The sequence below is a fragment of the Panthera pardus genome, unplaced genomic scaffold (assembly GCF_024362965.1).
Source record: "Panthera pardus isolate Hobbes unplaced genomic scaffold, ASM2436296v1 HiC_scaffold_3, whole genome shotgun sequence".
In the NCBI taxonomy this organism is placed as follows: domain Eukaryota; kingdom Metazoa; phylum Chordata; class Mammalia; order Carnivora; family Felidae; genus Panthera; species Panthera pardus.
Window position 1 is genome coordinate 50,208,324 of NW_026526876.1, and position 24,792 is coordinate 50,233,115.

Here is a 24,792-nt window from a genome sequence, read left to right on the forward strand (position 1 = left end):
CCCAAGCAAAATTCATCCAACAGTTGCCATTTATTTTCCCTTCACTCTTTGGTCCCAACTCCTGGGCGCTCTCGTGCTGGATACAAGGTGGGGGTGGGGTGAGAGGCGGTGATTAGTCACTTACTGCAGTCTTCACACCTTTTATATTTGTATTGTTGTCCTTAACCCTCTCGCATCCAGAAGGTATCCCAGTACACCACCCCTGCGCCCCCGCCCCCCAGACCCGGTTTGCAGGTAGACGCTGAAGTGGCGACAAGAGGGGTCTTATGTTGTGAAACACTTGAGACCACAGAGGACGCCTGAACGGAGGGGCGTCCAGGCGAGCGGAGAGACGCGCCCCGCAGCTCCGTTCGGCCGCGGACGGCGCAGTGCGCACGCGCACCGCCCGCCGCTCCGCGCGTCCCCCGCCGGCTTCCCCCCCCGCAGCGCGCCTCCTGCGCCGAGGCCCCTCCCCCGCCCCAAGTGCCCCCCCCCCCCTCCGGGAGAGGGCGGTGGGGCGCAGGGAGCGTGCGCGCGGCCCGCCCCGGGCGCGGGCGGAGGGGAGAAGGAGGGGCGCGCGCGGCGGGCAGCCCGCAGAAGCCGGGAGCCGCGCAGGAGAACGGAGCGTCAGCCGCCGCCCGGCCGAGCGGGTAGGGGGCCGCGGGCCGGGCAGGGGACGGGGCCGGGGGCGGGCGGGACTTGAGGCTAACGCGGCTCCAGGGGGCTGGCAGGACCCGGCGGCCGGAGCCCCGCGCGACCCTAGTCTCTGGAAACTTTGTGTCGGCGCCCACACCTGCCCCCCCGGCGGTTCTCGCATCCTTTGGGCGACCGGGAGCGGCGAGGCCCGGGGCCCTCCGCAGAGCCCCCTCCTCGCCGGATCTGCGCGCGCGCCCCCCGGCCGCTCCCCAGTGCGGCCGACGCCCCGGCCCCGCGTACCGGCCCTAGGGCTTTTTCGCCAGCATCCTGTCGGCCCCCCTTCCCTCCTCCTCCTCCTCCTCCTCCTCCTCCTCCTCCTTCTCCTCCTTCCTGACCCTCTGCTCTCCGGCTGCGCCATGGTCTCTCCACCTCCTCACCCGCCGTCAGCATCCACCCGCTCTGAGCCACTGGAGCCGTCGGTGGCTTTTTGCATCTTCCATAGGTTTCTGGTGCATTGATAGGAGCAACTTGACTTTCAGCAATGCCAAGTACTCAACTTGAGCGTTCTCTGCGGTGGTAGATTGGGGTGCACAGTGCTAACGTGTCTTTTCGTTTCTCCTAAGTACCCTCGCTTCAAAGCGAAGTTGAGTTGTTTGTGTGCGAGAGGAGTCGCCTGCTGGAGCTGCCTTAAGTGGATTGTATAACTATATTTTATTTAGGTGGATGTTGCCAATGGTACCAGCCAGTGTTATGGTAACTGGGCATCCCAGAGGCACAAATGCAATTCTACAGTGTAGGGAATTTTTTTATTTATTTATTTATTTTTTACTACCTTGTACTTTTCATCCAGCAGGACCTCAAGGCATTTGGCATGTGTTATCTAGCTGTTCATTGTAGTTTTATAGGAGAGGTAGGTAGAGAGCATTACCATCCCGTTTTACAGATGTAAAAACGGAGGCAAAGAACCCAATCCTGATTCTCTACTAATCTTAAAGGAATGTGGACCAAGAAACTTAACCCTGAGTTTCCTGGAATTCCTAGTCCATAAGGCTATACAGAAGTATAATGGAATGTTGGAACATCTTCCCTGAGATTGTATAGATCAATTAAAAAGTCAAAGAGGCGGGGACAGGCATCAGCAGCTCCTTGTGAGAGACTCAGCTCTGTCACGAAGTTAAGTGATACTGGACAAGTCACAGCTGCTCCCTGCGTGTTTCCTGTTGTTTAAAATGAGGGGAACAAAGGTGCTGTATTCTTTGCAAAGTTGTGTGAGTGTTTCTGGAAGTTCCATTCACTCCCTTGAGCTGCATTTGGTGATTGTTAGTTGTTGTGGACTCATAAAGGTTCCCATTCTTGGGCTCCCTTTGGAAATGCAGGGAACGAGGTGCCCCCAGAATAAATAAGTGCCTCTTTTTCACTAGGGACACCTGAGAACTCATGTCAGGGACAGGCTGAGGCAGGGACCCCGACCTGGGTGGGAGGAGAGGGTTGCCGGCTGGAGGTAGGAAGGCACCCTGCACAGGCGGCTTGACACATGGGCCCTATTCCTGCCTCCAGCTCTGACTCATCTTCTGACGCTTGGGGGAGGAGAGGTAGTTGCTTGATATTTTTGGCTTTCCCCCATAAAACAGGAGACAGTTTCCTTCATTCCAAGTCCTTTTAACGTCAGCGTCAAACGTGTCTGTGCTGAGTTCTCATCTGAAACGTTTCATATTGGTTGAATGCAGGTACGATTTCTGTAATATTCCTTAGTAGAATGGCATAAATGTGTGTCTGTGTACATATATATGGATATATATATGGATATATATATGGATAAACTGGTCAGGTGTATAAACCCAGGAAATCTTTTAAAACTTTAGCATGAAAACTTTAGCATTTTTAAATGATGGTCTTTAGGGGAGGAATGTGTGTTTGGTGAATTCCTTTGCAACTGGGATTTTAAGGCAAGGTGGATTAAAAATGCTTTTTTCCACTATCACCAGAAATTCATTAATCATTCTCTGTGTAAAAATTAAAACTTCACAGATAAGGTTAAAGCCTTCTTCTGAGTATCATTCCCAAAAGTAACTGCTGTGTGTTTCTTTATCGGTCTGTGTGTATCCTCTTAGACTTTTCTAAGCATTTTTATGTCTGCACAAAGTGATTTTTTAATTGAAATGAATTATTATAAAATTAGCCAGTCCTGTTCATAGAGAATTGGCTTCTGTCTAGAATAGGTAGCATGTGTTTTAAGTACAGCTGGTTGTAAAGGGTTATTTATTATTTCTGTAGCATGGTAGTGTTTCTCAGGACGATGGGCAAATGGCCCCTTAAGCAACCTCAAAGCAGTTAAATCATTAAGATCCTAGGCATTACTCTCGGTTGAAATGAAAACTTTCCCATTAAAAAAGTATCTTGGAATACTAGTGTATTCATCTTTTCTTTGCTTATAAGGAAGCATAAAAGGGAGCGGAAGGCGGTGGGGGGTGGGGTAGGCGGAGGGGTGTTGCTAAAGCAACAGCACCTGGGTATAAACTTACAGAGCGAACATTTAAGGTAGTAGCTTTAGTTATTTATGAAAGCTTCACTGGGAGACAAAAGGAAGTGTTAATGTGGGCACAGTTCAAATCAGTAGTTTCAGGAGATGGGTGAGTTCAAACAATTCCTATCAAGAGTTTATATGTTAGAGGACTTTTGCCATGCCAAAAGTAAAATCACTAAGTGCTGAATATTGGGGTAGCAGGCGAATAAGGTCCCTGACCTCATGAAACTGACAGGCATTTAGACATTTAGAGTGACATTTAGAGAGGAAATGTTCTTTCCCCACATTGGCCAGAATTGTAATGGTTCTGAATTCCTGGACATCAATGTTTTATTTACTTAACTTTTTTATTGTGAATTATAACACAGAAAAAAATGTATAAAACGTAAATGGGTAAGTTAATGAATTTTTTTAAGAACACAGAAGCATCGGGGCGCCTGGGTGGCTCAGTCGGTTGGGCGTCCGACTTCGGCTCAGGTCATGATCTCTCAGTCTGTGAGTTCGAGCTCCGCGTCGGGCTCTGTGCTGACAGCTCAGAGCCTGGAGCCTGTTTCAGATTCTGTGTCTCCCTCTCTGTGACCCGACCCCGTTCATGCTCTGTCTCTCTCTGTCTCAAAAATAAATAAACGTTAAAAAAAAAACATTAAAAAAAAAAAAAAAAAGGAACACAGAAGCACCTTCCTCCTATAATTTCCCAGTGACAGCATCTCCCCTCACCTCCCCTCAGAGGTAACCTAGCCTTTTTGTAGAAATCACTTCCTTTCTTGTCTGTCATTTTCATCCCCTAAATATTAATATCTAAACAAGTTTCATTTTTCCTGTTTTTACTTTTATGCAAATGGAATCAAAGTAGGTATTCTTTTAAATATTTTTTGGGGGGAATCAACATTGTATACATGTATATATGTAAATATATATACCCACTCATAATTTTTTAAAATTCTTGTAGCATGGTGTTTCTTTTTATGATTCATTCACATTGTTACCTGTGACTGTGATTGGTGCATTTTTATATGAACATACCACAAGTTATTTATCCATCTGTTGATGGATATCTGGGTTGTTTCTGGTCTAGGGCAGTTATGAACAGGGGTCACACGTGTGTGTATCTGCAGCTTTATTAGCTGATGCCTAATTTCCAAAATAGTTGGTACCAATTTACATTCCTCCAGTGGTGTCAGCCTTGAATTTATAATCTGCAGTATTTGTTGTTTAACCACAGTGTGTTTGGATAACCACAGTGTGAATGAATGAATGAATGAATGTCACCTAGGTGGTCTGATCCCTGGCCCTTTGTGTACTAGTGTATTTATATATCCTTGTGTTTAATTGTATAGTTTGGACTGACATACCACCCAAAGGCCAGAGATGGTTTTTCTACTCTATTTAGTTGGCAAATACCCAAGAGAATCATTCCTTCATTTTTTTTTTTAATGTTTATTTATTTTTGAGACCATGCAAGAGACAGAGTGCAAGCGGGGGAGGGGCAGACAGAGGGAGACACAGAATCTGAAGCAGGCTCCAGGCTCAGAGCTGTCAGGCCAGAGCCCGACGCGGGGCTCGAACTCACCAACCATAAGAACCTGAGCCGAAGTTGGATGCTTAACCGACTGAGTCACTCAGGTGCCCCCCTTCTTTTTTTTTTTTTTTTTTTTTAACAGATGTGTAGTTATAGGAAAATTTAAATATGCAAAGTGTAGTATTAAAAATAAGTGTCTAGTTACCTAGAAGTCTTATTTTTTTAAACAATTTTTTTTAGGTTTATTATTTTTTTAGTAATCTCTACACCTGCAATGTGAGGCTTGAACTCACAACCCCTAGATCAAGAGTTGAATGCTTTTCCAACTGAGCCAGCCAGGTACCCTGACTAGATGTCTTTGGGTGAATCCTACCTCTCAGGCCACTATATGCTGTGACTTGGTGACTTGAATTATGCTGGTGAATGCCTGCCATGTGCCCAGCCCTGAATGTGTAGACCAGCAGTGCTGGCTTTGGTGTGGATGGGTGCAGGAACCCAGGCCAGTCCTTGTTTAAGTATCCTCTAAGGACCCTCTGAGTATGCTTTGTGCATGTGCAGATCCTTTTAAAGGCATTGAGCAACAGACCAAGGCTCATGCTTCCTTGGCATTTCCAAAGGAACCACAGCTTCTTGGCTATGGGGTAAGTTTCTCTTTTACGATCTTTAAAATGTACTTTTTCCCCCCCACATCTGCCTTGGTATACCATAGTAGAGGTAATTAAAACTGGATTTGAAATAGAGAATTTCTGCTTTTGAGTAGACAGTTGCCAGGTTAACTTCAATTGCTTGTGTTTGGTGTTGCTAGCTGGGTTTAAAGCTAGGTGGGGGGGGAGCGGTGGCAGCGAGTGTGCTTGAGAGAGATCTGGGGGAGGGGAGCAAAGGGAAGGAAGGGAGAAAGAGAGGATAGGGAGAGATAAGGAGGTTATGTCAGGACAGTTATTAAATTATTAAATTCAGGTATTTTTTGAGTATCTATAGTGCCTAGGATTAACTGCTAACAGTTTGTTTCTGTCCTTAGAGTAGAATGTTCTACAGTTCTGTAGGTTTAGAAAATACCCTCAGGGATATCCTTTTTCTTAGTTGGAGGGATAAAGGATGAATAAATAGCCCAAGGAATGTGAGATTTGTAGTTCCTTTTTTATTCTGTAAGGCATCTTAGAAAATGGCTGTGTATGCTCCATTTTCTGGCTTTACATAAATCATGAGTACTTTTTTTACTTTTGTATTAAAATTTTTATTCAGATTCTTTAAAATAATCATGATTATAAAAACTACTTAACTATAAAAAGTTTTAAAGGAAGGATCAAAAGTAGTGTCAGAGCTTCTTCATTTGAGTGATGGGGGTAGAAATCCTATTTGTGTTCTTTTGGTGTCCCTTTGGGCGGGCAGTGATTTGCGGAGGAGCTCTGTGTTCACCTGTTGCAGGGAAGGGGGTGGAGTGTGGGTGCTGAGGTCATGGCCATACTGGCTGCATAATGTCACATCCACCCACAGCCCTCACAGCTCACTTGGAATTCTTGCTCTTAGCACTGACAGAAAGTGACCTCCTGTCCAGTTTGGCCAGCTTTTCCCCCCTGCCTTCTCAAAGTCTCAGTGGACAGAAAGGTCCTTTTGAAATTCACATGCAACTGCTGGTCTTAACTTCTGCCTTTGTCTCAGAACAGTTTGAGCATCAAAGGCCTTAGGCGCAGGTCTTCTTGACTCTTTAGGTCTTTGAGTTTGTGGGTACACGTGAGAAAATTCTTCCAGTAGAGCATGTTGCTTCTTTTGACTGGTAAACACTTAATGTGGCAGATAGAGAGCATGCCAAGCACCACCCTTCCTTGCTTGGAAGAGAGAGACTATGAGGTGAGCTTGCCTGAAGTTTTGAGAAAGTACTGATAAAAATAAAATCCAGTAGAGTACTGTCAGCATACAAGTTACATACAAATCTGAAATCAAAATTTATAATTAAGAATTTCACTAACTTAGCCATTGTGCCACTCTGGTATCCTTGCCAAGTTCTCTTACCAGATCAACTGTTAGTCTGGCTCCCATGTGAAGAGCAGGTGCAGGCCAGAGTCTGGAGGGGGTGGGGGGGGGGTGGGTTGGAGTTGACAGCCATTTGTTACAATTAATTTTCTTCTATTCCAAATAATTTTTATTTTTAGAAATTGCAATCATACAGAAAATTACAAAGAACAAATTGGTCATACTTTCTCTCTTTTATTAAAAAAAGTGGGGTGAGGATTATAAAGTTGAAGCTTCCTTGGGCTTCCTTCTCCACTGAGACGGCCATCCCCCATGAATATGATAGGTTTCACTCCAACCCACTTGATTTATTTATATCTGCTTATTTAAAATTAAACTGCATTTTTCCTTTTTTTTTTAAAATTTATTTATTTATTTATTTTGAGAGAGAGAGAGGGAGAGAGCGAGCACATGAGTGGGGAGGGCAGAGAGAGGGAGAGAGCGAGCACATGAGTGGGGAGGGCAGAGAGAGGGAGAGAGAATCCCAAGCAGGCTCTGCACTGTCAGCATAGAGCCCAAAGCAGGGCTTGAACCCACAAACTGTGAGATCATGACCTGAGCTGAAATCAAAGAGTCAGATGCTTAACTGACGGAGCCACCCAGGCGCCCCTAAACAGTACAGTTTTAGTGAATGTCAGAAGGACACAAATCTTCAATAGCCTTTAATTTGTACCGTCACATATGTCATGTTTAGGGGACAGAACTTTCAGGGTTAGAAGTTGTATTTCATTTCACATGGTTCTTGCTAAAAACTGGAGAAGTATATTCAATGTTTGACGGAGTCTCAACTACCTGGTTTAAACTTTGAGCTAAAGAGAATCCAAAACGTAAGTGAAATGCAACTTGTTTCATACTGGATTATGTCTTAAGTCCAAATAACTACTGTATTATTTTATTTGAAAATAATTTTTAAAAATGTATATTTATGGAGTTTCTTGTTCCATTTATGCTCATGTAAATTATGTTTCTCTTTTCCACAATAGCTTAGTCTTATTTTAAATTCCTTTTACAAAGATACTTGCTAGAAATATAAATTCTCAGACCTTTTTATAAATTCTCAGACCTTTACCCCTAGAAATTCTGATTATTATGTCTGAGGTGGGGCCTTGGAACATGGATGGTAACCAGAAGCTCACATGCAGGAGTCCTTGGGACCACACTTTGAAAATATTCCTTTGCCATACTCTGGTGACTTCATAACATAATTTCAGCCAAGCCTTTTCTGTAGAGGGCCAGGTAGTAAATATCCTAGGCCTGTGGGCCATATAGTTTCTGCAGCAACTGCTTAACTCACCTTTGTGGCAAGAAGGCAACCATAGTTAATACGTAACAAATGAATGCATCTGTGTTACAGTAAAACTTCATTCACAAACACTGTCATTTAGTTTCATATTGTTTTAATATGTCATGAAACCGTTCTTTTGATTTTTTAGCATTCTCAGCTCATGGGCTGTACAAAAGCATGTGGCCGGCTAGACATGATCTGGCTGCCACAGTTAGCCAACCCTTGATTTGAACAAGAGTAGAGTGAGGTTGCAAGGCCATTGCATTCTCTCATAGCATGTAAATAACAGTAATATAATCTAAAAAGATTTATATATATTGTCTTATTGTATTAGACAATTTTTTCAGGGGACAATTAAAGACAAGGGAATAACTTCAGGATCTTCTGCCTTTGGACTTCCATTTAGCTAAAACTTGATTCCATGCAAATTGGTGCAGCCACTCTGGAAAACAGTGTGGAGGTTCCTCAAAAAATTAAAAATAGACCTACCCTATGACCCAGCAATAGCACTGCTAGGAATTTACCCAAGGGATACAGGAGTACTGATGCATAGGGGCACTTGTACCCCAATGTTTATAGCAGCACTCTCAACAATAGCCAAATTATGGAAAGAGCCTAAATGTCCATCAACTGATGAATGGATAAAGAAATTGTGGTTTATATACACAATGGAGTACTACGTGGCAATGAGAAAGAATGAAATATGGCCCTTTGTAGCAACGTGGATGGAACTGGAGAGTGTTATGCTAAGTGAAATAAGCCATACAGAGAAGGACAGATACCATATGTTTTCACTCTTGATGTGGATCCTGAGAAACTTAACAGAAACCCATGGGGGAGGGGAAGGAAAAAAAAAAAAAGAGGTTAGAGTGGGAGAGAGCCAAAGCATAAGAGACTGTTAAAAACTGAGAACAAACTGAGGGTTGATGGGGGGTGGGAGGGAGGGGAGGGTGGGTGATGGGTATTGAGGAGGGCACCTTTTGGGATGAGAACTGGGTGTTGTGTGGAAACCAATTTGACAATAAATTTCATATATTGAAGAAAAAAAAATAAATAAAACTTGATTCCACCCTTTGCTATAGGGAGACAGCCAGTTTTCCTCAGTGCAGTAGGCCTGTTGTCCCTACGTAGGGAAAGGGTATGGAGCTTCATGGGGTTCCTTCTTTCTAGTTAATTCAAGAGATTTACCTAGTTACCTTACTCCAGAACTGTAGTGAGTAATTAATTTCTTTAATTTATAAAGAAAAACGGGAAATTAATTTATCAGTACTTTATAAATGAAGTTAATTTGCTATAAAACCCCCAAAATGTGGAATTGGGACATAGGTATGATAAAGAAATCCTTGTAGGGAGAAAATTGAAGCTCACTGATTGGGTTTTAAGGATGTTGTTACATCCAATAAGACATGGGAATAAAATGATCAAAGGGAGGTCAGCTATTCAATGTTGAGCTCTTAGTTCTGTGAACTTCATTCTGATTTATAAATTCTTTTTTGTCTTCCTTAAAGTAATAATGAACTTTCAAGGACTGAGATCTTATTTATGAAAAAAAAATCTGCATTTTTGAGATTTCATAGTCTTGCTTCTCAGAAGGTAGTAGTGACTGGCAATTTTGAGGCATATTTATACTTATTTTGGGTGTAATTGCTGTTTATGCTTTTTTTTTTCTTTTTAAGTATTCTGCATGTTGATGTTCTGACTTATATAAATCAAAGTTCACTGCTTAACCAAGAATCTATGATTCATATTTAATTTTTACCACTTAACTCCTTGAAGATTTTATAGGCTCTGCCACAAATTGGTTGCTAGTTATCACCAAACAAATTTAAATATGATTGTGGATTTTGCAAGCATTTTCTTGGTTCAGGTTTATCAGATTTTTTCACACCCTAAGACTATCTCATACCACATAGCAGTTTAGGATTTTTTAGATTCATATCCAGATTATAGATAAAGCACAGTCAGACTGACCTTATGTTCCTTAATTTCTTTGCAGTTTTTATTTTCTTCCCCAATGAAATGGGGACATTTTAGTAGTCTTTAGATCAGTTGACCTGTTGTGGTCAGATTGTATGACTAATCAACAGACAACTCATGGAAAAGGGGTTCTGGCCCCAGTGGGGTTACTACTTTTCTCTGTAGAGTCTGGCAAAGCCTCTTAACCTCCATTTACCTCTGATTCCTCATCTGGGAACCATGACAGCAGAAGGATACTGATCCATGTGAGGCTGATTGTGTTTATGTAGCTTAAACAAAACAGGCATTTGAGATTTTTCCAGCAAGTCCAGTGGGACAGACCAAGGCAGGTTGAAAGTGACGCTTCTCACACTTTACTGTGTATATAGATTAGCTGTTGAATCCCATTCCATAGGTCTGGGACGGGGCCCGAGATTATGCATTTCTGTTAAACTCCAGGTTGGCACTGCTGGGTTTTGGATCATACTTGTAGTGAGGGTTTGTAGAAAAGGGCTTATGTTCTCCATTTGGGATCTGAAAGTAAGAAGGCTCTTGAATAGCAAGAATGGCAGTATGTTTTAAATGGATTGGAGAAAAAGGATGATAGTATCATCTATGAGGCACCTCCCCAAGAAACAGCTTTCTTTTCCAGCCCCATCGACTGTTTTACTTTGCTTTGACCCTGTGCCTTCTCTGAATTGCCAAGGCACCCACTGTTTGCACTGCTCATTTGACTCACTTGATGTTAGTCAATCTTTTATTGTTATTCAACAGTTTTATATGTGTATCTTGTATCATCTCTTTAGGATGATAAAATCCTAGCGCAGGGTGATGGCTTATATTACCTTTTTATCCCTGTTGTAGCTATTGCTGCATAGCACACCATTCCAAAACTAGGTGGTGTAAAAACAACCATTTTTTATGTTGCTCACAGATTCCTATAGGTCAGGAATTTGGACCTCATGTAGTGGGAACAACTTGTCTTTGCTCCATAATGTCTGGGGCCTCTAGTGGGATATTCAAAGACTGTAGGTGACTCAGTGGCTGGGGGCTAGAATCATCAATTTGTCTTTACTCACATATTTCATAGCTGACCCTGGCTATCAGCTGGGCCACTGGCTAGAAGACCTATGTATGACCTCTGCACATGGTAACCCTGTTGAGCATAGCAGCTGGGTCCTAAGAGCAAGTCCCAAGACAACAAGGTAGAAGTGTGTGCCACGTTTATAATCTAGCTTCAGAAGGGTTATTCCTGCTGTACTCTTCAGGGTGAGTTGGTCACACAGTAAGAAGTTCAAGTGGGATGGGGGAGATACTGTCATTTGTGGCAAAGACATCTTGCCACAATCCTCACAACACTTAGAATAGTGTTGAACACATGACTTGAACTCAGTAAATACTGTTATGTAAATGAGTGACAAGTAATTTAAACACCTAAGTGGATGAAGACTAAATTAAAAGATTCAGTTCCAAATATGAACAGATTACCCCAGGATACCAAAATAAGTATGTGTTCTCACTTTTTATAGTTATTGACAGTCTCTTCTCCATACACGGGAATAATCTCTGAATTTACAGAGCTGAACTTTTTTTTTTTTTTTTTTTTTTTTTTTTTTAGAGAGTGTGCAAGTTGGGGAGAGGGCAGAGGGAAAACCAGAGAATTTTAAGCAGGCTCCATGCTCAGCACAGAGCTTGACATGGGGCTTGATCCCATGACCTTGGGATTATGACCTGAGCCAAGAAATCAAGAGTTGGGCGTTCAACTAACTGAGTCACTCAGGCGCCCCTGGAGCTAAACTTCATAAACCTGCTCTCTTCAGGTGGACTGCCCATGTCATTCTTTGGAGTGTGGTATATTCTCCATCCAGCAGCTGGTTACAGCCTTAAAATGATTGGCCTTTTAGTTCTTGGGATGGTGGTCCACATGAGGACATTGAGATGGCCAGTCAGATCACTACACAGGCAGTTGCCGTACAGCACATTACATGTGCTCTGTGTGTCACACTGGGACAATATCTGTGGCCAAACCAGAATGGTGTCTCTGTTGTTAGCTTTGTATGTATTACGGATATTTATCCTCATTCCAACACACCTTCCTATCAGTTAATTTATGTAGTGGGAAAAGCAAAAACAACCCTTCCTCCAGAAGTAAGATGTTGAGGTGGTTTAGCCAAATTACTAAAGCTTGACAGATGAGCAAGAACAGATTGTGAGTATCTTTTATTTCATTTATTTTTTTTTAATGTTTATATTTGAGAGACAGAGTGCAAGTGGGGAAAGGGAAGAGACAGGGAGACACAGAATCCGAAGGAGGTTCCAGGCTCCTTGCTGTCAGCACAGAGCCTGATGGGGGGGGGTTGAACCCATGAACCATGAGATCATGACCTGAGCCAAAGTCGAATGCTTAACTGACTGAGCCATCCAGGTGCCCCTCATTTTATTTTAATACAAATCTAACTCAGCATTTGTTTGAATTTTATTCTTAGTGTGCTATCAGAAGGGTTGAAAGATTGCTACATTATGATTTTTATTTGTAAGAGTATTTTAATTTTTCCCCCAATGGAACACATTTCCAATTTAATCATGAAAATTAATGAGAAGAGTAACATTTATTTATTTATGGCAATGGAGGCTAACATGCTTCTATTTTAAAAAGGGTGACTTTATCTAGTTCTTAAAAAAACAAAAAAAACCTTGAACATTTAACTGAAGGAGAAAATGTGATTACATACGCTTTTCAGGTATTAAAAAAATAACACTGTAGGCCTCCAGTATATACTATGCCCTTCTGAAATTCCTAAAGTTAAAATAATTTAGATCATTTTACACAGTCATTTCTAGCATCATTATGGCCATTTTCTGCTTATTCAATGTGAGAAGAGAGAAGGCAGTAGATACAATTTCAGTTTTAAATTGCTAATTCTAGTGGTTATTTGCTATGACTTAAAAAAAAAGAAGAAGAAGAAGGAAAACTAGCCCCTATGGCCTGGGGATGGATGCTCTGAGTAGATTGTGACTCCAGGTAGCTCCAGGTATGGATACCCAGTGCTAACTCCAGGCTGGTGCCCCAGGAGTTCTCCAGTGCAGGGAGCTATCAGGTGTTAATAGCTTATGCACTGAGATTACAGGCCACCTGGACAGACACTAATTCTGCATTTTGCTTAGCACTTTAGTGCTTTGATGGTTATTATTCAGACCAGCAAGATGTTTCTTGTAACTTGTAAACAAAGAAGTACCTTTCTGGGGTTGGCTTAGGACAGCTCCTCCTTTTTGTCTTGCATCACACACCCCTCCCACCCCCTTTCCCCTTGCCAGGAAAGCATTTTTTCCCTCCAAGAAGTAAATGCAGCTGCCAGAGCAACTTGGAAGAACTTAGTTGAACACCATGGACAGCGACATGGCCATTCCTTGGCGAGCCCTCTGGTCATCTCAGAGACAAGTGTGCTGCAGGGGGAGTGGTATGTTCACTCAGTACCTTGCAGTCTTTGATCCCTCAACCATGGCTCAGTCTCTTACTCCGCTCGCTAATAGATGCCCTTCCTCTGTCTTCCAGTACACATTTACTAAGTTGATTTTGACAAAGCTGTGATGGAATACACATGTATCCTTCATGATCAGACTCTCCTGAGCTTGGCACTGACACTAGGGCTTCTTGTTGTGGAGCTGCTCCTTGGTGAGGTCCCTCTGCTGTCAGGGAGCTTTCTGTGTCCTGAAGGGTATCTGGGTCTGCAGCAGTATGTCTGTCCCTCTTCTGGGCGATAGGAGAAACTGGAGTAGCTCAGCCCATCTGGGCATTTCTGTAAGTAGCACTTACACACATTCTTCGTAGGCAGATCCAAGACCCTTTGGACGCACTGAAGGCGTCGGCTGGTGGTGTTGGGAGTGCTGTAAGGCAGGTGCTGAGCCACTCCCCACGGTCTCACAGAAAGGCGGTGTGTGGGCTTGAGCTAGGAGCCCGGAACCTTGGTTCTCTTCCTGGTTCTGTTATGTATCTTCTCTGAGTTGAAATCATCTCACCCTTTCTGAGCCTTCTATTTTCTGATCTGTAAAACGGGTCAGGAGTGTTTGTCAGAGGAGCATCAGTTATATTTGTGCCCTCTGAGTGCTCTCTGGCAGACGTTGTTTTTCTAAACCTTGGACCTAGCTTTAGCATTTTATGCAGGTTTGTTGGCACAAGACTGACTAGCAGCAGCAGGGAGGGAGCATCATGTCTGTCTCACTTGGATTCTGCCCTGAGGACTCACAATCTGTTGTCTCTGCAGTACCAAGTGGCTTAGCACTGCCCAACAAAGGAGAGTTAACAGAGTAAGTTAGGCTTCCAGGCCACCCATTACTTATCCTTGATGAAAAGACCAGCAAGTCTGGAAACCTTTCCACAGGAGGGCAAGTGACTTCCCAAACAGAATGATGATTTGGGAGACCATAAGACTGAGTCACTATTAATTAGACAGTAACCAAGTAACCTGGTTGGAAATTTGATTAGCATCTTCCAGATTTTCCACATTCAGGAAGGGAGTGATCACCAGCAGTTTGAGAGCCTAATTCTGTGTTTGTTACTGCAGTGACTTTGCTTTTTAAATCACTAGGATTGTGCCAGGGAAAAACTTGGAAGTGGCACGAGACTGTGTTCTGCGGCAGGACAGGATGTTCTCATAAAAGTTCTGCCCATTTCCATTTACAACTAACACACACATCTGTACACATTTCCTTATGCAACTATTTCTTGTTTCTCTTCAGGATGCGATCTCACCTATACACTTCATGTGTGCCGCCATCAGAAGGGGTCCCCAAGAAAGTTGTAATCTTGGGTGGGGCAGGACCCTTCAGACAAGGGCTCTTTCTGGGGAGGGACTTAGGATCTCTGTGTTCCAGCACTCTGAGTGCCCCAGTCTTGAAGCAGGGAATCTGGGTGGCTCACTGCAACATTGACCTCTACAGGATGACCTCTACAGGATGTGTCCTCTGACTGGCAGCATCACCTACAAAATGCCAGTTACTGAGTTCCAGCTCCACTCTGGAACTACTGAAGTGGAAACTCTTGGGGTGTGGTTCAGCAGTCTGTGTTTTAACAAGATTCTGATGCATGTTAAAGTTTGAGAACCACTCCATTATGAAGCTATAACTTTTATTATTTTTTTTATTGAGGTATAATTGATATATAACATGTTTCAGGTGTACAACATAATGATTTAAAAAAAATTGTTTTTAAGTTTATTTTTAGAGAGACAGAGACAGCGTGAGCAGGGGAGGGCAGAGTAAGAGGTGGGGGGAGAGAGAGAATCCCAAGCAGGCTCCACACTGTCACTGCAGAGCCCAGTGTGGGGTTTGAATTCATGAACCGTGAGATCATGACCTGAGCTGAAATTAAGAGTCGGATGCTTAACTGACTGAGCTACCCAGGTGCCCCCAACATAATGTGATACTTCTTTTTTTTCAAGTTATTAAAAAAAAATTTTTTTTTTAACGTTTATTCATTTTTGGAGACAGAGTATGAGTGGGGGAGGGGCAGAGAGAGAGGGGCACACAGAATCTGAAGCAGGCTCCAGGCTCTGAGCTGTCAGCACTGAGCCTGACGTGGGGCTCAAACTCACAGACTTCAAGATCATAACCTGAGCTGAAGTTAGACGCTTAACCAAGCCACCTAGGTGCCCCTGATTTGATATTTCTATTAGTACAAAATGATGATCACAATAAGTCTAGTTAATATGCATCACTATACATAGTTATAAGTTTTTTGTGTGTGATGAGAATTTTAAGGATTTACTCTTAGCAACTGTCAAATATGCTATACAGTATTATTAACTTGTACATTACATCCCCATGATTTATTTATACCTGGAAATGTATCTTTAAACGCCCTTCACCCATCTAGTGCTCCTTCCCCCCACTTCTGGCAATGATCAGTCTGCTTTCTGTATCTGTGAGCTCCAGTTTTTGTTTTCTTTTTTGATTCCACATACAACTGATACAGTATTTGTCTTTTTCTGACTTATTTCACTTAGCAAATCTCCCTCAAGATGTGTTCATGTTATCTCAAATGTAAGATTTTCTTTATGGCTGAATAATACTCCACTGTGTATTTATACCACATTTTCTTTGTCTCTTCAATCTGTCAGTGGATCTTCAGGTTGTTTCTGTGTCTTGGCAATGAACATGGGGGTGCATATGTTTTTTCAAGTTAGTGTTTTCATTTTCTTAAGATAAATACCTGCAAGTGGACTGCTGGATCATATGGTACTCCTTTTTTTTTTTTTTTTTTTTTTTTTTTTTTTTTTTAAAGTAACCTCTGCCCCCAATGAGGGGCTCGAACTCATGACCCCAAGATCAAGAGTCACATGCTCTGGGGCGCCTGGTTGCCTCAGTTGGTTGAGCGTCTGACTTTGGCTCAGGTCACGATCTCATAGCTTGTGGGTTTGAGCCCTGCCTTGGGCTTTGTGCTGACAGCTCAGAGCCTGGAGCCTGCTTCGGGTTCTGTGTCTCCTTCTCTCTCTGCCCCTCCCCTGCTTGTGCTCTGTCTCTCAAAAATTAATAAACATACAAAATTTTTTTAAAAAAGAAAGAGTCACATGCTCTACCGACTGAACCAGCCAGGTGCCCCTGGGAGTTCTATTTTTAATTTCTTGAGGCGCCTCCATACTGTTTTCCATGGTGTCTGCACCAGTTTCCATTCTCACCAACAGTGTACACAGGTTCCTTTTTCTCCACATTCTTGCCAACACCTGTTATTTCTTGTCTTTTTGATAATAGTCATTCTAACTATAACTATGAGATATCTAATGATATCTCATTGTGATATATCACATTGTTTTACAGATGTTGAACCATCCATGCATCCCTGGAACGAATCCCACTTGAGTGTGATGTATTGTTCTTTTAATGCATTGAGTTTAGTTTGCTGATACTTTGTTGAGGATTTTTGTATTATGTTCATTAGGGATATTGGCCTGTAATTTTCTTGTGATGTCCTTGTCTGGTTTTAGTATCAACATAATCCTGACCTTGTAAAATGAGTTTGGAAGTGTTCCTTCTTTTTGTATGTTTTGGAAGTTTGAGAAGAGTGGTGTTAATTCTTCTTTAAATGTTTGGTAGAATTCACCAGTGAAGCTCTGTGGTCCTGGACTTTTGTTTGTTGGAAAGTTTTTGATTACTGATTCAATCTCCTTACTAGTTACTGGTCCATTCATATTTTCTACTTCATGATTCATTCTTGGCAGGTTGTATGTTTCTATGAATTTGTCCATTTAAGTTGTCCAGTTTGTTGGGATATAATTATTTATAATAGTCTCTTATGATCTTTGGTATTTCTGTGGTATCATCATAACTTCTTGCATTTCTGATTTTATCGAGTCCTCTTTTTTTCTTAGCCTAGCTGAAGGCTTGCAATTTTATTATCCTTTTAAAGAACGAGCTTTCAGTTTCATTGATCTTTTCTATTGTCTTTTTAGTCTCTATTTCATTTATTTTCGCTTTGACCTTTGTTATTTCCCTCCTTCTACTAATTTTGGGCTTTTTTAAAAATCTAGTTCCTCGAGGTGTAAAGTTAGATATTTTTTGAGAGCTCTCTTGATTCTTGATGTAGGTATTTGTCATTATGAACTTCCTTCTCAGAACTGCTTTTGCTGTATCCCATAAGTTTTGGTATGCCAGATTTCCATTTTCATTTGTCTCAAGGTAGTTTTTTATTTTTTATGACCCATTAGTTCAGTAGCATGTTGTTTAATCTCCACATATTTGTTAATTTTATAGTGTTCTTCCTGTAATTGATTTTTAGTTTCATACCATTGTGGTCAGAAAAGATGCTAGATATCATTTCAGTCTTCTTTATTAAGACTTGTTTTATGGCCTAATGTATAATCCATCCTGGAGAACGTTCCATGTGCTCTTGATAATATGTTTTCTCTTGCTTTTGGGTTTAAGTCCATCTGGTCTAAGGTGTTGTTTAAGGCCAATGTTTCCTTATTGATTTTCTAACTTGGATCATCTATCCATTATTGAAAGTGGGGTGTTAAAGTCCCCTACTACTATTGCTGTCTATTTCTTCCTTTGGGTTTATTAATATTGTTTTATATCCTTGGGTGTCCCTATGTTAGGTACATAACTACTTTTCATATTTTTAAAAAGTAATCTCTAAGCCCAACATGGGACTTGAACTCACAGCCCTGAGATCAAGAGATGCATACTCCACCGACGGAGTCTGCCAGGCACCCCTGTATCATTATGTCATGCCCTTCTTGTCTCTTATTACAGCTTTTGTTTTAGAGTGTTTTTTGTCTGGTGTAAATATAGTTATCCCAGCCTCCTTTTGGTTTCCATTTACATGTAATGTCTTTTTCTGTCCCTTCACTTTCAGTATGCTTGTGTCCTTACATCTGAAGTCAGTCTTTTGTAGGCAACATGAGTCTTTTTTCATTCAGCCATTTTATCTTTTGATTGAAGAATTTAGTTCATTTATATCTAATTACTGACAGGTACATACTTATTGCCATTATTGCTCATTGTTTCCTGGCTGTTTGTAAATTCTGTTACTTTCGTCTTTGTGATTTGATGATTTTGTGGTATGCTTAGATTCCTTTACCTTTTGTGTACCTATTATAGGCTTTTGTTTTGTGGCTACCATGTGGCTTATTTGTAACAACTTACAAGAGTCTGTCTTAAGCTGATAACAACTTAAGTTTGAATACATGCTAAAGCTCTATGGTTTTACTCCCTCCCCCCCCCCCCCCCCACTTTATATATACATTTTTTCCATTCTATATTTTTGATGTCACATTTTACATCTTTTTATCTTGTATATCCCTTAACTAATTATTGTATTTATAATTTTATTACTTTTGTTTTTTTAACCTTCATACTAGCTTTGTAAGTGATTAATCTACCACCTTTACATTGTTATTCTACATTTTACTATATTTACCTTCACCAGTGAGATTTATACTTTTACGTGTTTTCCCATTACTTTCTTTTTGGCTTAAAGAAGTCCTTTAATATTTCTTGCAAGGCTAGTTTAGTGGTAATGAACTCCTTCCTTTGCTTTTGCTTGTCTGGAAAACTCTCTCTCCTTTACTTCTGAATAACAGCTTTGCTGGGTATTCTTGGAAGTTGTTTTTTTTTTTTTTTTTTTTTTTTTTTTTTTTTACTGCCCTATGTTGTGCCACACCCCTCTGGCCTGCAAAGTTTCTGTTAAAAAATCTGATACTCTTGGGGGGGGGGGGTTCCCTTTTATGTAGCAAGTTGTTGTACTTTTATTCTCTCCTTGTCTTTTAACATTCAACAGCTTGATTATAATGTGTCTTAGTGTGAGTCCCTTTAGGTTCTTCTTTGGAATTCTCTGAGCTTCCTCAGTCTGGATATGTTTCCTTCTCCAGCCAGGTTAGGGGAAGCTTTCAGCCATCATTTCTCCAAATACATTTTGTGTTACTTTCTCTATAATGTGAATGTTGGTCCACTTGATGTTGTCCCATAAGTATCTTAAGCTGTCTTCACTTTTCTCATTCTTTAGCTGTTCTGATTGTGTCATATGGGTCTCCTGTTGAAACCCTCTAATATATTTCTAGTATGTTTTTCAGTTCAGTTAGTGTGTTCTTCAGTGCTATGATTTCTGTTTGGTACTTTCTTATATCATCTATCTGTTGAAGCTCTGTGTTCACTCTTCTCTCAAGTTTAGTGAGCATCTTTATGACCCTTATTTTGAAGTCTTTATTAGGTAAATCACTTCTCTCCAATCTCGTTTCCTGAGATTTTATCTTGTTCTTTCATTTGGAACGTATTCCTGTTTCTTTATTTTCCTCAACTCTGTGTTGATTTCTATGCATTAGATAAGACAGCCACCTCTCCCAGTCTTGAAGGAGTGGCCTCGTGCAGGAGATAAACCTGATTGTTCAATACTGCCTTAGTTTTGGTTTTCTCTCAAACCTTTGTGATTGTCCAAGCAGCCTATTTATTTTTAGTGGCTCCTAGTAGTTGGCCATGTGACAGGTGATGTTCTAAAGGGGAGGATCTCAGTCAGCAGCTTTTAGCATATGCAGATATACATAATAATCCTGTGGGACTGCAAAAGTTGTCCGTCCCACTGGCCAGCCAAGCCAGGTGGTCTAGAGGTGCCCCCCTGGGCAGCAGTCACAAAAATCAGGGCAGCAGACAGGTATACAAGTTCCTTTCCAGGAGATACTGGAGACCTAGAGTGGGGCAGAGGGAAAGCACAGAGACGGTATCCCCTGGCCTCCACCCGAGGCTCAAGCTCCAGAACAAGCAATAGCCTTTTTCACAGAAAGGCAGAGGGTTATGTTTCAGTTGGCTGTCTGTGCAGTGCCCTGGGGGTGGTAGCCAGCTGAAGTCTCTTCAGTTCCAACAATCTCATGGGGTGCAGAAGCGCAAGCCCTGCTGACCACCAGAGCTGGCAGGCAGTGGGTGTCCCCTGGTGGCAGCCACCAAAACCAGGACACCAGACACATGTCTGGGCACTTAACAGTTAATCCCAAGCTCCTCGCTGGGAAAGGAGGGAGAGGAGGGAGAGGATGACAGTGGATGCTTATTACATCCATGTGTGTTTAATTAGAAGCCTGCCCCTCAAGCCGCATGCTATAACTATTTTTAAAGCTTTTCAAAAATGTTAAATAGGAACCTTGTCAGATGATCCAGCCCTTCTAGTCCTAGGTATTTAACCAAGAGAAAGGAAGGCATACCTCCACAGATACCTATATATGAATGTTTTACACCATTTTATACATCAGCTTTGCTTGTAATAGCCTCAAGCTACAAACAACCCAGTTTCCATCTGTAAGTGAATAAACCATCTGTACCATGGAATACTACTCAGCAGTAAAAAGGAATGAACTGTTGATACATGCAACAACATAGAGGAATGTCAAACTATGCCGAGTGAGAAAGCCAGGCCAAACAAACAAAAAAACCTATATTATCATTCTGTTTTATAAACATCTAGGAAATGTAAAAATAATGACAGAAAACATCAGTGGTTGCTTGGGAATGGGGCTAGAGAGTGAGGGAGGAATGAATTATAAAGGAGCGTGAGGAAATTTTGAGGTGGTGATGGATCAGATTATCTTGAGGTCATGGTGTGTCGAATGTACACAGAATTCAAAACTCATTGGCGCCTGAGTGGCTCGGTCGGTTAAGCATCTGACTCTTGATTTCGGCTCAGGTCATGATCTCAGAGTCAAGGGATCAAGATCCATGCTGAGTGTGGATCCTGCTTGGGATGCTCTCCCTCCTTCTCTCCCTCCCCTGCACACATTCTCTCTTCCTCTCTCCAAAAATAAAAAAGAATTCAAAAATTCAAAACTCCTCAAGTTGTACACTTGGTCAAGTTGTGTATCAACTTGTATGTCAGTCATACCTCAACAGAGCTGTGGAAAAAGTTAAGTGTGATGGTTACCTGGGAAAAGCAGAGGGACAGGTAGGGGAGGAACCCATTTTTAACAATGCTTGTTGGTGGTCATCATACTGTTACATAAACAAAAAACTAAGATGTCCAATTTGGAAGAGAGAATGAGATTTCCGATGCTGTCCGCAGCACCAGCACCTCCTGCAGGTGGCATTTGTGAAGCTGGCCCCCTGCGCCTGGCTTAGCTGAGGGCATGTGGAAGAGACTCTAGCTTGTTCTGCCTCTCTTCTGGGCCCATTGAGCAGTGCCTTACATTTCCTTTCAAAAAACTTGTTGTGGCCCAAACTGCACTTAACGTTTGTCACACCGTGGGTTACATGTCATTCACAAAAAGCTGAGACTTAGATTGATACTTCCAAACTGGCACATCCTTTAAATGCACATCTAGATATATTTAGCGTGCTTTCCACTCCCTAGATTTATTCCAGTCAAACCCAATTTAGTAGTAAAAACCCAGGAGGAATTCTTTTGAACTTCCTGATTGGCTACATTGTTGCCTCTTTGTCTTTCTGCAGATCTGATTTGTATCCACTGTGATCAACACTCTGAATTAGGACTTTCCAGATCCTGACCCAGGACTGCAGAGTAACCAGATTCCGCACAAGTGAGTGGCTCCAGCACCACTTCTGTCCGTGGAACTGAAAGTGTTCTTATTCACCTGAAATCACTTTAGGTGCCCCTACCCTACCCTGGGTGGGGATGAACACACTTCCCAGTGGGCCCAGACTATAAAGCAGTGTGAGAAAGTGATGTGTCTGAAATCTCAGGAAACCAATATTTTCCATTTCTTTTGTTACTGGTTTACTCTATGGGCATTATATAATATTAAAGTCTTTTATATCAAATACTCTACTAATAAAAATGTAGATTTTCAAATATTAAACTACATTTTAATTTCAACACGCATCTGAAGCCAGGGGGATTCATCTTGCTGCTGAGAATTGTCTGAGGAAGGTGACGTTCTCATTTAACCACACCCAGGGTCAGGTCAGCCGAAATTGCTCATGAACTTAGACTGATGTATTTTTTTAATTATGTAACTCATCTAAGTAATCTCTATACCCAACTTGGGGGGGTCGAACTCACAACCCTGAGATCAAGAGTTGCATGCTCTGCTAAGAGCATGCAAGCTAGGGAGGGGGAGAGAGATGGGGACAGAGGATCCAAAGCAGACTCTGCTTTGATAGCAGTGACCCTGATGTGGGGCCCAAACTCTCGGACTGTGAGATCATGACCCCTGCTGAAGTCGGGCGCTTAACTGACTGAGACACCCAGGTGGCCCGAGACTATTGTATTTTTGAGATAATGGCCTTCAAAGTGCCTTGGGTTATTCCCATGGAGACACCACAGCACAAGTTACTATTTAGCTATTTTGTTTTTTAAATAACGAAGGGCTAAGGTGACCAAATGTCCTGGCTTTTCTGGAACTCGTTCTGAATTCAGTATCTTTTTAGTTCATAAAGGCAGTTCCTTTAATAGATTACCTAATGTGATCATTTTTATACCTTTATAAGATTGCTATGTCTAGAACTAGGTTTAGGAAGATAATAGCAATCATAGCAGCATAAGTAGGCAAGAAGTGTATGAAAGAACATGGCTACAGGAGTGATCAGAATTTCTCGTTTCTTCCTAATTACCAAGGAACACCACTCCCTTCAGTTCAAGCAAGGCCCTGCAGGATTGCTGTTCAGGAACCAGTTGGGCATGTTTCTGAGTTTAGACTATTTCTAAAATAGAATGACTATTTCCATTTAGTGCCTCTTCTTTTTTTTTTTTTTTAATAGAATCACCAGAGAGCTGGGTTTTAACCTTGATTTTAGGCTACTTTTCCTGTTAATCAATAGGAAATGATTTGTCTACATCCTTGAAAGAATGGAGTCTATTATAGAAAATGACCACTTCTAATCCTTTCACCTTCCCATTCCACAAAACTATAGAAGGCCGTGATGAATCAAGAATTGATAGCATTTAAAGTACTGACAGATACCTGTGTTTTGCAGGAAGAACACTGACTTTGGATTCCTTGGTGGAGGAACACAAAACCCTCTGGTCTTGCTGCCAACGATGCAAGTGTGATTGCTGGCATCTTCATGGGCTCCAGAGGTCACAGCACGCTCCCACGGACTCTCATGGCCCCTCGGATGATTTCTGAGGGAGACATAGGAGGCATCGCTCAAATTACCTCCTCTCTCTTCCTGGGCAGAGGCAGTGTGGCCTCCAACCGGCACCTCCTCCAAGCTCGTGGCATCACCTGCATCGTTAATGCTACCATTGAGATCCCCAATTTCAACTGGCCCCAATTTGAATATGTTAAAGTGCCTCTGGCTGACATGCCCCATGCCCCCATTGGACTGTACTTTGACACTGTGGCCGACAAGATCCACAGTGTGAGCAGGAAGCATGGGGCCACGTTGGTGCACTGTGCCGCGGGGGTGAGCCGCTCGGCCACTCTCTGCATCGCTTACCTGATGAAATTCCACAGTGTGTGCCTGCTGGAGGCGTACAACTGGGTGAAAGCCCGTAGGCCTGTCATCAGGCCCAACGTAGGTTTCTGGAGGCAGCTGATAGACTACGAGCGCCAGCTCTTTGGGAAGTCGACAGTTAAAATGGTACAGACACCTTATGGCATAGTTCCAGACGTTTATGAGAAAGAGTCCCGACACCTGATGCCTTACTGGGGGATATAATGCCACCAAAGCCTGCATCAGCAGCCCCTTGAGCAGTACCAGCATCTGCTACACACCGTCTGTTCCCCTCTTCACCTTTCTTTTCAAATGGTTGACTCCTGGCTCTCCCTGAAGTGTTTTTTACACTGGGTGTTCAGGTTTATTTTAAAAGATGGGGGGTGGGGGGGGGAACATAAGGGGAATGCATACATTGCTAGTAACATTTTTAAAACTAACATTTTGGAATAGTGTTTATGAAAATCTTTAACTGGCTTTTAATCATTTTTAACAATTTGAACAGTTTAATAAACTGTTTGGTTCTGCTATATTCTGAATCCCATGCCTTTAGGCATCATGGCAGGTGCCAGAGGAGCTCAGTGCAAAAATCACTTTGGGTCCTGATTAACCCTTTAGAGACAAGCTTTGCCCAAGGCTGCTGACCACACAAATGCTTAGGGAAGATTGATACCAGCTTCAGTCTCTACTGGATTAGCCCTACTCTTTCCTTTCCTATTTAGTGACTCTGTAAGTTAAAAAACAAAAACAAACAAAAAAAACACCTTTGTTATCTAGTTGTTAAGTAATTATAATGAAATCTGCTGCAAACACCCTCTTGGAATCATTGTGCCCCAGGACTATATTAGCGTTATTTTTAATAAATATATCTGCATAACCTATTAGAATTTTTACTAAGAACTCCAGGGTGTGTGTGTATGTGTGTGTTGATGCTGGAAGAAAGATGCTCTCCAGTAACTGCATTAAAATCTGGCTCCGGTGACAACTATGCCACTTAAAATAGACCTCTCGGCTGAA

At 42.1% G+C, this 24,792-nt stretch overlaps 1 protein-coding gene across 2 annotated transcripts; it reads left to right on the forward strand.

The window, feature by feature from the left end:
* Positions 1-497: 497 nt before the first annotated feature.
* Positions 498-24,652, forward strand: DUSP14 (dual specificity phosphatase 14). 2 transcript variants are annotated; one of them, XM_053893009.1, is made up of 3 exons: positions 498-629; positions 21,829-21,917; positions 23,314-24,652. In XM_053893009.1, the coding sequence occupies exon 3, from the start codon at positions 23,404-23,406 to the stop codon at positions 23,998-24,000; it is 597 nt and encodes a 198-aa protein (XP_053748984.1). In that variant the 5' UTR covers positions 498-629; positions 21,829-21,917; positions 23,314-23,403; the 3' UTR covers positions 24,001-24,652. The 2 variants fall into 2 exon arrangements, with proteins under 2 accessions (XP_053748984.1, XP_053748985.1); XM_053893010.1 differs by lacking the exon at positions 498-629 and adding an exon at positions 2,248-2,342.
* The last annotated feature ends 140 nt before the right edge of the window (positions 24,653-24,792 follow it).